This window comes from Heteronotia binoei, chromosome 8 (genome assembly GCF_032191835.1).
Source record: "Heteronotia binoei isolate CCM8104 ecotype False Entrance Well chromosome 8, APGP_CSIRO_Hbin_v1, whole genome shotgun sequence".
Taxonomy (NCBI): Eukaryota; Metazoa; Chordata; class Lepidosauria; order Squamata; family Gekkonidae; genus Heteronotia; species Heteronotia binoei.
The window spans coordinates 65,836,438-65,849,735 of record NC_083230.1 but is presented as its reverse complement, the minus strand read 5'-3'; the positions used below and the strand labels follow the sequence as shown (position 1 = coordinate 65,849,735).

The following is a 13,298-nucleotide window of genomic DNA, read 5'->3' as shown; positions in this document are numbered from 1 at the left end:
CTTCTGGGCCCGGGGTCATGTTTGTGCATCGCCTCAAGGCCAGAGTTGTTTGTCCGCCACACAGTTCCCTCCTCTGACATTGGTTAAGGCGTCGTCGCAAGGCGCTTCTGCTTCTCCAGCAGCGCTGGGCGAGCTGCCATGGCGAGGGCAACACTAGTGGTTACAGCAGAGAGAGTGGCCGGGTTATCAGTGGGGGGCATGGAATTACCTTCTGAGTCCTTATGGGGCCGTCCCCCATGGCTTCCCATATGGTTATTTGGCATTGCCCTTGGGGGACCACTTCAAAATGGCTACCTGGTATAAGATTTTGTGGGGCGAACACGTGACATGTTCAGCCCCTCTTTGGAGAGGAGGAATAGTAGGTCGAAGGTGGACCTAGTTGACAAGGAGAACGAGAAGCTGAAACGGGGAAAGGTGGATAGGACTTGGTCCAATTGGCTGCTGGGTTTCCGGATGTATGTTGGGGTAATAGCTAGGGTACAGCCTTTATGGACTGCAGCCCTGTTTTAGGTGGTGATATAGTGCACCGCATATATATGGACTTCACCGGAGCGATGTGGTTGCAATATGATGAGGCCTTTAGGATCGGGGCTGAGGTCAACCCAGGGCTCCCTTGGGACCCGATTAAGCATCAGCTTTGGCTGTAGTTGATGTCCCCAGAAAAGCCCAATTCAGGTGATAGGGCTGATAGCGTGCACATAGTGCATAATCTGTAATTTAGCATGGGTGCCCGCAGTGCGGCGGGCCAGGTGGGTCAGCCCCGGCTGCTATGCGGGTATTTACGACTAGGGGCGTATGCTCCTGGAAGGCATGAAAAATTTAAATATGAGCGCCCGCTATGTGGGGTGTCACACGTCTCCTCAGCTTACGGTAATTCCAAAATAAGGGCTGGATCAGGACACCTTGGGGGTGAAAGTAACCAGTAGCCGCTGGGAAAAAGGGGACTCAGCCTAATATGGCTGAAGGTACTTAGGCGGTTGTTGTGCAATTACCCCCAATGGTGGATAGGGGCTATTTGATGGATGGTTTTACCCATGGGTCTAGGATCCCGTATCAGGGACTGAGGGCCCTTGTATGTCTCCTAATTTTTGTTTGTTAGGGGGACTGAGCACGTGGTCAGGGCTAAATAACTGAGGAGTGTATGGAGGGCGGGGTCCTCCGCCAGTACCCACTTTATGGGTACCCCCCCCTCGGGGGCGGGCACAATAAAGCACCAGGGGAATGGCGCCTGATATACCATTTGGCTTCCCAGGGGCAGAGCAGTGAATGATTCCATTGTGGAGGTGCTCAGTTCAGTCAGGTACACCTCGTTTGACCAATCAGTCAGAGTGGTTCTGGGTTGTGGTGTGTGGGCTGCAATGGCAAAATGCGACATTAAGTCAGTGTTTCGCCTTTTGCCCGTACACCCAGAAGATTTCGATCTTCCGGGTTTTTGCCTTTGAAGGAAGTATTATATGAATAGGGGCCCATCCAGGGGATGCTCAGTGTCCAGAGCCGCTTGTGAGCGGTTAGTTCCTTTATGGAGTGGGCACTTCGGATCAAGTCTGGGTTGAAAGTTACTGTTCACTACCTGGATGCCTACCTTCCGTTGGCCCTGCCGGTTCAGGGCAATGTGCCTAGTTGTGCGGTCATTTGAGGACCTGGCGTGGGAGATTGGGGTTCCATGGGCCCACGAAAAGGCAGAGTGCGTGCAAAGTTGTGGCTCCTGGGAGGGCCTTCTTGCAATGCCTATGTGATGCCTGGGGCTACTGTGGTTCCCTCGCCTGGAGTATGAATGACCGCAGGCATGCGGATGGATCTAGAGTAGCCATTTGGCTTTTGGGTGAGCAGCTGGCCATCCACACAATCCATTTCCGGTGTTACAACAGGAAGGTGTCTCCTCCGCACGTCTTGGTCATCCATCTGGGGGGTAATGACCTGGGTTGCATGAAGGGGAAGGCCCCCCCTTTTTTCTTTGCAGGTGCAGGAGGATCTGCAGGCCATTATGCAAAGATAGCCAGGAGTCATCTTGGTTTGGTGGCATTTTTTCCAATAGGGTCTGGCGGTCTGCCCTGTATCCCGGGGGGATTGAACGTGCCAGACTTAAGGCCTACCAGGCCTTAAAAAAGCCATGGAAAGGAGGGGGGGGGTTGGACATATTTCTTCCTCACTTGGCCATATGGGTCAAGAATGCTGACCTGTATGGGCAGATGGGTTTTCAGTTATCTGAACTGGGTACTCGGGCCTTTTTGAACGTGCTAAGGCAGGGGTTGCGGTCGGCTCCGGGCCGTCCGGTGGGGTGCTAATGCCTAAGCAGAGGCTTGGCATTGGCGGTGGCAGTGGCAGGATGAGGTATTGGCTACAGTCTTTTCAGGGGAGCACCTATGGCTCTACACCAGTGGGTGCAAGTGGTCGTATGAAAGGTAGATGGGCTTTATGGCTCAATGCTGGGAGTGCAGATCATGACAAAGCCTCACCGGGGCGGATCTTTCCTGAGTGATTGATGCCGACAGAGGTGGAGGTGGAGTTTGGGCCTGGCCGCTCAGCACCAGTCAGATGATATTGGCCTCGTGCTGGGGGCAGAGTGGCTCGCCTTCTAGGACAAGGCGGGGTCCGGTGTTTTGACCCCAGGGCTTGTTCTTGTAGGCCTATACCTCTTGCCATCCTTATTCGTTCAAGTTATGTTTCAATAAAGCGGCCCGGGTTTTTATCCAACACACTGTGTCAGCCTCTTCATTCCGACTGGGGGGGCAAATCGGCCCCTTCCCAGTTGCACTGGCAACGGAAGGAGGGAGGCTGACGCTGGCTTCCCGGCCATCCGGGAGTTGGAGGAGGGAGCGTGGTGTCGGGGTTTTAAAGCCCCGGCTCCCGCCCGTGTTGAGCAGTTCTCTCATGGCTCTCAGCCCACCCACCCATTCTATGCAGTACAGGTTTTACCGGTCGCCTTATTAGGGGCCAGGTAGGAATTTTTTCATTTTCGCAGAATTGGCCTATGTGATTTGTTTTTTGCCTACCTTGTACTCCTTGATAGTGTAGGGAGTTTGGGGTGAAGTTTGATGGATTTGGTCGCTTGGCAGGATGAGGTATTGGCTACAGTCTTTTCAGGGGAGCACCTATGGCCCGGTTTTTTATCCAACACACTGTGTCAGCCTCTTCATTCCGACTGGGGGGGCAAAACCAGGACTCCTGCTTGACATTACTTCAGCCATCTTAAACGGAATATAACCAGGCTCCAGGTTGACTCAGCCTTCCATCCTTCCGAGGTCAGTAAAATGAGTACCCAGCTTGCTGGGGGAAAAGTATAGATGACTGGGGAAGGCAATGGCAAACCACCCTGTAAAAAGTCTGCCGTGAAAACGTTGTAAAAGCAATGTCACCCCAGAGTCGAAAATGACTGGTGCTTGCACAGGGGACTACCTTTACCTTTTTTTTTTTTTTTTTAAGATAGCACAGATTCACTCCTTCTACCTGGCATCAAAAATTATATGACTGTGTTGAATGTTAAGGGCCACTCTGTCTGAACTATAATTCAACTCCCTGTTTTCATAACCCTAAACTTTATGACATAATAATGAAATGCCTTATTTATAGGCTCAGTACAAAGAAGAAAACTGAGCAGAGAAATCTTGAGACTTCCTAAGTTTTGTGGCAAAATGTTGATTGGTTTCAAAGGGATTCAGAAATACAGTCAATAAAAACATTTAAAGGGAACTAGGAAAAAAATATGGTCATTCCAAAGATCACCCAGAAAGACAACATGGTCAGTAATAGTGTGATATCTGTAACAGCAGAATCTTGCTTCTGTTTTGATACCATCTTTGTAACCAAATAGGCAGACTTTGGCCTATGCTGGTTAACCCAGTAGGGGTCCCAATCCTCCCACCCTAGCGGGGGACCCCAGGTTTTCCAGCCTCTTCCCCCGCTCCCCCCAAAAATGGAAGCAGGGGGAGAGGGGGGAAACGGCGCCAAGCAGCGTGGCGAGCCGCCCCATCTTGGAGTGGCAACGCCACTGCGCTGCTGCAGCCTCTTCTCTGAGGATCCCAGCTCAAGCCAGTTCTGGGGGCCTGAGAGGCTGCGCTCTTCACTGGCCTCGGGGAACTCAAGCCGCCGCTGCCGCCGCTGACCGGAGCCGGGGGAGGAGAGCGCCTGCCCGCAGAGGAGATGGTGCAGGTAAGAGTCCTTTGGGCGCGCAGCTCGTCCCAGGAGAGCCTGCTTGATGTGCTGTGGAGCGGCCGGCGGCCTTGGGTGGGGCCGGGCGAGGGCGTGGGGCGGACAGGCCGCCGCAGCTGCAAGTTTTAGAAGCAGGGCAGGCCAGGTAGAAGATCCCCCAGGGAAAGGACGTGCGGCTGCGCAGCGTGGCGAGCCGCCCCATCTCGGAGCGGCAACGCCGCTGCGCTGCTGCCGCCTCTTCTCCGAGGACCCCAGCTCAAGCTAGTTCTGGGGGCCCGAGAGGCTGCGCTCTTCGCCGGCGCCGGGGAACTCAAGCCGCCGCTGCCGCCGGTCCTCACGTGAATGAACTTAACAAGGAATGCTAGTCAGCTGTCTACAGCATAAGGGGGGGAAAGCTACTTTTAATTATGCCATGAACTTCAGGGGCCACTCAGTTTGGATGGCTATTTTTCTATTGAATTCTAATGATGTGTTTGCAAAACTGATGTCCATAATTAGTGGTTGGCTAGTTAGTTAATTAGTGGTCTTAATGTTTTAATTTTCTAACTTATGTATATTCTTATTATATTTAAAATTTGGAGTTCAGTTATGCTTGTCACACCCTTGTTCCTGGCTCCGCCCCTAATGTCTCCTGGCTCCACCCCCAAAGTCTCCTGGCTCCACCCCCAAAGTCCCCAGATATTTCTTAAATTGGACTTGGCAACCCTATAACCCAGTGAGAAAACCAGCCCAGTTTCACAGAGACACATTTTTAAAAGGGCTGTCAGTTTTTTAGAGCAATGGTGGCCAACGGTAGCTCTCCAGATGTTTTTGCCTACAACTCCCATCAGCCCCAGCCAGCATGGCCAATGGCTGGGGCTGATGGGAGTTGTAGGCAAAAACATCTGGAGAGCTGCCATTGGCCACCTCTGTTTTAGAGGCATTTTAGTGAATTAAATGTATGAGTTCTGCAGCATAATCCTATAGTTTACATGGAAGTAAGATCTTTTGTATCCAAATTTGCTTTTCCCAAGATAAAAATAGAGCTGCCATCCCAGGGGTGGGTAAATAGTTTTAGAGAATAAAATTCTGGGGACCTTGGTCACCCTAGGTTTACAAATTGTTGTAAACTGCTCTGAGCCCTGAATATGTGAGGAAGAGAGGTTAAAAAATTGTCAAATTTAATCAAATATTAGGGACCACAGAACTAGGCAAATCTGATTTGTCTTCACATGTCATTGTTGGGTTTGGTTTGAGTCATGTGAGATAGGGAGCTGAGATGGAATCTTGGTCTAGGGTCGCATGGTGGGTATGAATGCCATGGGCAAGTGTGTATAGGCAATGAAATTACATAATTAAATTAGAACAGGAGTAAATGCTATATATATGATGCAAAAAGCATACCTTTTTTGTTTATAGATGTATATGTATGGAAGATGTTATACTGGAAAGGGCATTTGCTCTATGTAAGAAAGAAGGGAGAACGCTCCTTCTACAATGGCATTTTCCATATGAAGTTTTTATTAATATTTGTATTAACAAACGTTTAAACCTGCTGCCTTTTATGTCAGTCAAAAGGGTATTATTTAATTATTCATAACAATTATATTTAATTGATTATCATAAATATTTAAATCCCAATAATATGGATCTCTGTTTACACAAGTGCAGATGTCTGGTGTATACTGTTGCAAAATATAGGTTAGAGCCTTTTTTGTTTTTTGTATTATATTTCTCATTGCTGCATATAAGAATTTCAATGTTCAGTCAAATATATTTTATAGCAAATATGAAATCATTTGTTTTCTGCAGCAGAAATACAATAGCATCTCATGTTTCTGGGAAACACAGCCTTTAGGCTGTGTGAGGATCAGTTGTGTCTTCCATCACAGAAAACCTCGCAACATAAATGGGCTTTTTTTGCCACCTAGTAGTGGTGAGTAAAAATATTTGGGTCACTGAAACAGAAATGCTAAACATGTTCCAGAAGTTGGTTTTTATGTATTGATTGATACTCGAGGTTGTAGCTCAGTATTTTGATAGTTGTTACAGAAATCAGAATTGGTAAATAATTTTGAATTGGCACATTGTTTGCTAGTGTAAATAAAAACCTAGGATCTTGTCACCTTCTATTACAGGGGTGTCAAACATGCAGCCCAGGGGCCAAAACAGATCCCCAGAAGGCTCCTATCAGGCCCCTGAGCAACTGGCTGTCATCTGCTTCCTTCTCTTGCTTCCCTCTGCATCACAGCTTGCAGAGCTACAGAGCTACAATTGCACAGCTACAGAGCCAAGCCTCTATTTTCTCTGTTGGCTGAAGTTCTTCCCTTAGGGGGGAAGGGAGAGCTTGCTTTGCCAGGCTCTCTCAACCGCACAGCAGAGCTTCCAAGCCAAGCCTACCTTCTATTGGCTGAGTCTCCTCCCCATCCTGGTCCTCTGAGAAAGAAAAGTGCCAGAGCTTCCTTTGCCCAGTTTCGTGGATCCCAGGGGAGAGATACAAAGAAAGCACCTTTAAGACCAACAAGTGCTAATGTTTTAAGCATATTTTAATTTTTTTTTTAAAAAAAATCTTTAATTGTGTTTGTCTGTGTCCTTTACAAAGTTTATATCTCTGCTACCTAATCTTAAATAGGTACATACATGGCTGGCCCAACATGATCTTATTTATGTCAGATCCAGCCCTCATAACAAATGAGTTTGACACCCCTGTTCTATTACATGTTGGAAGCCAAAAGTAAGAACAGATGTTTCCTTCCCAGTGTCCTGACCTCTGGGGTTGCCAGGCCACAGCTGGCAATCTCTGGGAGCAATTAAGGGACAAGGACTGGTATCACAGAATTTTATACAAATCTTACAGCATCCATGACATCACTTCCATTTTTACCAGTAGCTGCTTTAGTATGCCGTGATTTTGAGGCTCACCTCCATCTCCACTTTTTCCTTCTGCCGGTGCTTCAGGTATGGGGAGGGGACAACACAGTGTGCTGCCAAGAGGTCTCCCACTATAGTAAGAGACCTGGCAACTCTACTCCCTCCCTCAATCCAATTATAACTCCATAGCCATTATTAAGCAGTTTAGTGATGCCAATGTTAACTGTGGTCTGTATTACTTTTGCCCTTGACTTGGTACCACACCTTCCAGCTAATTATAACACATGGTCCCAGCTCCTTACTGTCCCATGTGGCATAGGTAACATTTCCAAGGCCCACTTTAAACTATGTTTTCCTATTTTGGCTAAATGGGAACCCTGGTTAACTTTGGCTATGCTTCATGTCATTGTTGGTAGACTAAGTCCTATTAAGGATTGCAGAACGCTATTAAGTGCTAATAAGGGTTACAGAGGAAATCTGCTGAAGGAAAGGGAGTGACAAGACAGTGCACATTTCCAGGGCAGCTTTCAACTTGTTATCCATGATTTAAAGAGACAATGCTACATCTGTACCAACCATTAGACTGAAGGTGCTGAATGAATTTTTATAAGCCAGTGTTATGCAAATGCTGCAGTGTTATGCAGTGTTATGCAAATGTCACAATCCAGAGTCCAGATAAATACATCCCTTGATTTTATTTACTTATGTATCTATAAGCACATACTTCCAGCACCCTGCATGGGATTTTGAGCACATTTTATGTGGGAGTAAATTATGTTGAAATCTACCAAACTTGAAGAAGAGAAGGAATAATGCTAAATAATATTAACATCTTATTGAATAACTTTGGTACTCTTCAAATGAAGAAATGTGATGTATGCAAGTGGTATATTCAGTCACAAAAAATTGTTCCAATATGCAGTTCTGTGTAGAGTGCTGTCAAGTTGCACCTGAGTCTTGGCAACCCCATCAAGGGGCTTTCAAGGCAAGTGAGAAGCAGAGGCAGTTTGCCATTGTCTTCCTCTGCAGAGCCTTCCTTGCTGGTGTCCCCTCCAAGTACTGATGCTGCTTAGCTTCTGAGATCTGACAAGATTGGGTTATAGCATACCGCTTTCCCTCACAATATAAAATCCTGTCTGCATGAAAAAAATTCATTTGGGAAATGTTGTGTTGGAACAAGGTGGAGAAAAAAACAAACTCAGATACTGTAGGAAAGGTCCACAAATAGAATACTATCATGTGTGTTCCCTGCAGACTGTAAGGGGATATTTCATTCATAATGGGTTCCACCTGGAAAAAATATATAGTTTAGCTTTGGGAGAGAAACAGAAGAGGTAGAAGGGAATGTGAGCATGATTAGAAAGGTAAGGTTGTAGCAATGACAGATGGTATCATCTAGGTCAAGAATCTCCAGGAAAAGCAGGCTTCCATGTGTGTTAGCTTGAGATCTGTGCATAAATAATTTATGAAATAGTTTGTTCCATAAACTGTTCCATAAAACATATGCACAGTTTGCAAAAGCATACCCCGTTGGTAAAGGTCTGATAACTCCTACCAATACACAGTTCCCATGCTAAAGAATATTAGAGACATAAATCCTGAGACACAAATAGCACAAAAATCTATGCTAAAATACCATTCAAAGTTTGGTTTTGGCTAGGAAAAAATAAAAATAAAAGTATTATATAAATGACAGTTATGTTACAGATGATATGATTAGGGTATGGCAAAAATGTACAACTGAAATAGTCCCAGCAATATCCCCTCTCTCTTCAGTTATTAGAGATGTACATTATAAACTAGATACAAGCAACTTTGAAGAGTAAGGGAGATTGGGCTGTGCAAGGTATGATCAGTTTGTGGTAAATAATGTGATTTCATATGAGACTCTGTCGGAGAGGGGCTTGTATAATAATAATTTATCAGTATTATGCTCATTAACAAGGTAAATAATTCATACAACAATCACACAGCTCCTATGGAAAGTAGAGATGAAATTGATAGGGGTAACACAAGGGTAAAACATAGGGTGCTACTACCTGGTCCAGATGTGCTAAGGTCCAATTACAACTTGAAGATGTAGATATGCACTACCATCATGCCATGTCTGAGGGGCCCCCTTACTTAGAGTGGGGGGGCGGACAATCTGGTTATACGTGCTTAGACTGAACAAGGAGGCGTGACTTGCTCTCATGCTTATAATCTTTGAAGGGGATGAGGCCCTCCCAGAAAAGGGGCTGGCTTTTGGCCAATGATAAGTCTTTTCTGGGTACCTGATTGGGTGCTCACCTCAAGCCAATGAGCAGAGCTGACTCTAGTCACCTGAATGGATCTCTAGGTAACAATAGATAGTGCTTCCACAGTAATTACTAGAAGGGTGGGTCAGGATGCAGTTGATGGGTTTAAATTGGTTTGGTTTTGACACCCAGGAAGGAAATCAGTGTAGTAGACAAAGACTTTGAGCAGCGTGGTAGGCATTAGCATAGAAGTAAATAGAAACGGCTGAGCAGAAGTAATGGGCCTGAGGGATGGGCCATTGATCAGTAGTTGAGGATTAAGTTATGAGTAATATTTACCAGCAGACCCCATTGTCCTCATGCATTCCATTTGGGCTAGGGAGAGGGCCATGTCAAGAGGATGCCTTAGGTGATGACCAGAACAAGCTCACTGCTGGTTCTATTCCATTTTGAATGGAATCTTTCCTTGGCTTGTTTCTGATCAGACTCCATTTTGTTTCCAGGAATAGGAGCCCCACTCTCTAGCTATTTGGGTGCTCCTGTATGAACAGGCAACGTCTCTTGGTCACGCCAGGTCAGGACTATATGTCTTACCATTATGAAATGACCACTCAATGCCACTTACTACTACATTGACAAAAAATATATAGAACAATGAATGAGAAATATTGATGCTGAGAGACCAAAAATGCCACTTTTCCCCATAGCTGGTAGAGATGCTTTTGTGCTCATTAATATTGGTTATTGGTTAATTGTTGTAGAAAAAGTATTTGAAAATGAAAAGGTTTTTTTTTAAAAAAATGCTCAACTAAGAAAGAAGAGAATGTTAACAAATATGATTTCTGAAAAAATGGTGTTTAGTAGAGACAAGTAATTACATAAAATTTATCATTTATTATTAGAATAAAACGTAGAAAAATATGGGGAAATGGTCAAAGAGTTTAGAATATAATTTATGTTTAGTAAAGCCTCTTTTCTATATGTCCTAGTGAATGTATGTTTAAAAGTTTCTGTACACTAACAAGATTCAAAACAGGCTACAAAATTTTGTTTCAAATGCAATCACAGCAGCCTGCTTACTTTTTTCATATTACTGGAAGAAAATATTTGAGCCAAAAGGAGTGGGTTGAACATTTCCAGTATTTAATATGACCAAGTTAACTTTTTGTTAAAAATAGAAAATATAAATTGCTTTTATGTGTGGAAACCAATATTACAACATATAGAAGAGTATAGAATTTAATATGTATGAGGAGGAATGTATCATTGCATTTTTGATTTTTTTCAGAATACTGTAATTATTCAAGGACTGTCCAGATGATAAATAATGTTATAGCAATGTTAGTAATATAAATCTATAGCATGTAGTGTCTAAAGCTCTGACCTGAATAGCCTGGTCTAGCCACATCTCGTCAGCTCAGAGGCTAAGCAGGGTCAGCCCTGGCTAGTATCTGGATGGGGTCATAACGTGGAGGCAGGCAATGGAAGACCACCTCTAAACATCTCTTGCCTTGAAAACCCTATAGAGTTGTCTTAAGTCAGCTGTGACCTGACAGCACTTTCTACCACCACAGTGTCTTAAGCCATTTCCTTGCCTTTCATGAGTTGTGGACTTCAGAGTTATACTCAGATAGCAGGAGTACATGGTTTGGATAATGTCATGCAACAATGTTATACTGAATTTAAAGTTCCTTCCTAGATCCAACATTACAAAGGGAAGTTCAGGAAGGGATTTTGCATCCTGCCCCAAACCAAGATTCCACAAAAAGTCAAGAAGGCATATTGAGACCTATTCATCCACCACTGATTATTATCATCAATCTTGAGGATGAAGAAGAGGAAGAACAGGAAGAGAAATGTAAATAGTTTGCTGGACATTAGTATTTGCATACGTAGCAGTTCAGTTAATTCAGGGTTGGAATCAGAGGTTAAGTTGGGTACTTTCCAAAGCACAAAGCCTTGACTGAGAGGGTCTACCCTCAGTGGGGAAACAATGAGTTGATCTCACATTTTCCAGTGAGAAAAGCACATGGAAGAAGTGAAGGAGACAGAATGTACAAGATAATCTCACAAAGCCACACAGAAGCTTTTCAACATTACAGCGATCTTTTTTGCTTACATACTGGCTCTAAAGGGAATTCAGAAAAATTGCACTCAGTTCCCTCCAGCATATATGCAATTTCTACTTTATACAGAATTTTAAAAACGGAAAGCTGGCATTCTCTGGCTGCAATTCTAAGCATACTTTTTAGGGAGTAAGTCCAAACTGAATGAGATTTACATTTGAGTCTATAATGCCCTGTGGTGCAGAGTGGTAAAGCTGCAGTACGGCAGTCCAAGCTCTCTACACACGACCTGAGTTCGATCCTGGTGGAAGTTGGGTTCAGGTAGCTGGCTCAAGGTTGACTCAACCTTCCATCCTTCCGAGGTTGGTAAAATGAGTACCCAGCTTGCTGGGGGGAAGTGTAGATGACTGGGGAAGGAAATGGCAAACCACCCCGTAAAAAGTCTGCCATGAAAATGTGATGTGATGTCACCACAGAATCGGAAACAACTGGTGCTTGCACAGGGGACTACCTTTACCTTTACCTTTATATAACAATTAAGGTTGCACTGTCTGCCTGTTTCTTCACAATGATAAACCACTGTATGTCACCAGAGCCAATTTGTAAGTGCAATTGTAGTGCAATTTTAATTTGTGTGGTGCAAAAAGAAATATTTACTAATACTTTAAAAAAAATTTCCTGCAGATGCATCATACTTATTGTCTAAGACTCCAGAAGATATAGAGGAAGAAAAGGCAATAAAGGAGATGTGTTATAAATCTGGTATGACTCTCAATATTAATTCTTAAAAGCACAGGCACACAGACAAAATTGATATCATTATGGTAAAATATTTTTTTCTTCCTGGTGATTGGTTAGGAGAATACTACAGAATTCAGACTTCTCAGGAAAACCGCTCAACAAAAAATGTACCTTCAGTGCTTGAGAACGAGCTCATGAAACCCATGGAAACTGGCAGAGATTTACAAGAAGGCAAGGACTTGAGTTTTAGAGCTTTTATTTTATTTTATTTTTCTTTCCCTTTTCTGTTAACAAATACCTCATGTTTGTTTCAAAAATATGGATGTGTGAAAGTTTTTGTGGGTAAAACCAAATGTGATGCTATGAGTTCCATTAAAATTTAAAGCATTGGGGCCTGATTGAGATTGGGATAGTGGTATGAAACAAGGGAGAGGGCTTCATTCTGTTCTATTTTCCCAACCTCAAATAGATGATAGCCCCGTGGCGCAGAGTGTTAAAGCTGCAGTATTGCAGTCCTAAGCTCTGCTCACGACCTGAGTTCGATCCCCGGAAGAAGCTGGGTTTTCAAGCAGCTGGCTCGAGGTTGACTCAGCCTTCCATCCTTCCGAGGTTGGTAAAATGAGTACCCAGGTTTCTGGGGGGGAAGTGTAGATGACTGGTGAATGCAATGGCAAACCACCTCGTAAAAAGTCTGCTGTGAAAACATTGTGAAAGCAGTGTCACCCCAGAGTCGGAAACGACTGGTGCTTGGGCAGGGGACCTTTCCTTCTATTAACTTATTGGGCATTCAGTACCTGTATGTTTCCCAAACAAGTCAACTAATAACTCTGTGAGGCTGTTTCTGGTTGGGAAAAATGGCACAGGGAGAAATGCCCTCTTCTTTTATGCCACACTCTGGATCTGAATCAGCCCTCCTGCACCTGTTCTTTGAGGCTTGGAAAAAAGGAGCTCCATTCAAGGAACTCTTCAAATCACATCAGGTTTGGTCCACAGTGGCTCATGGTCTTATGCTGGACTTCAGGTGGGAGCATGACATATAAATTCCAAAGAAGTTGTCATGTTGGAGCAAAACCATCTTGTGTCACTTTTATTGTGTCATGAAGTTTCATGAGCCAGAGCCTTCTTTGTCAAGTGCATGAAGTGTTATCCTTGAAGAGTGCCTTACTTAAACAAAACGCCAACACGGGGATTCAGGGGCTAGCCTTGCAGTGGCTTTCCTCTTTCCTTGAAGGTCGGGGACAAAGGGTCGCGATTG

General features: G+C 44.5%; 1 protein-coding gene across 1 annotated transcript in view; it reads left to right on the top strand.

The window, feature by feature from the left end:
- Positions 1-13,298, top strand: part of C8H12orf50 (chromosome 8 C12orf50 homolog) — a 39,032-nt gene that overhangs the window by 4,508 nt on the left and 21,226 nt on the right. The window contains exons 3-6 of the mRNA XM_060244419.1: positions 5,941-6,064; positions 10,936-11,094; positions 11,987-12,064; positions 12,161-12,274. Of these exons, the coding sequence (XP_060100402.1) occupies positions 5,941-6,064; positions 10,936-11,094; positions 11,987-12,064; positions 12,161-12,274 (475 nt within the window). The remainder of the gene's footprint in view (positions 1-5,940; positions 6,065-10,935; positions 11,095-11,986; positions 12,065-12,160; positions 12,275-13,298) is intronic.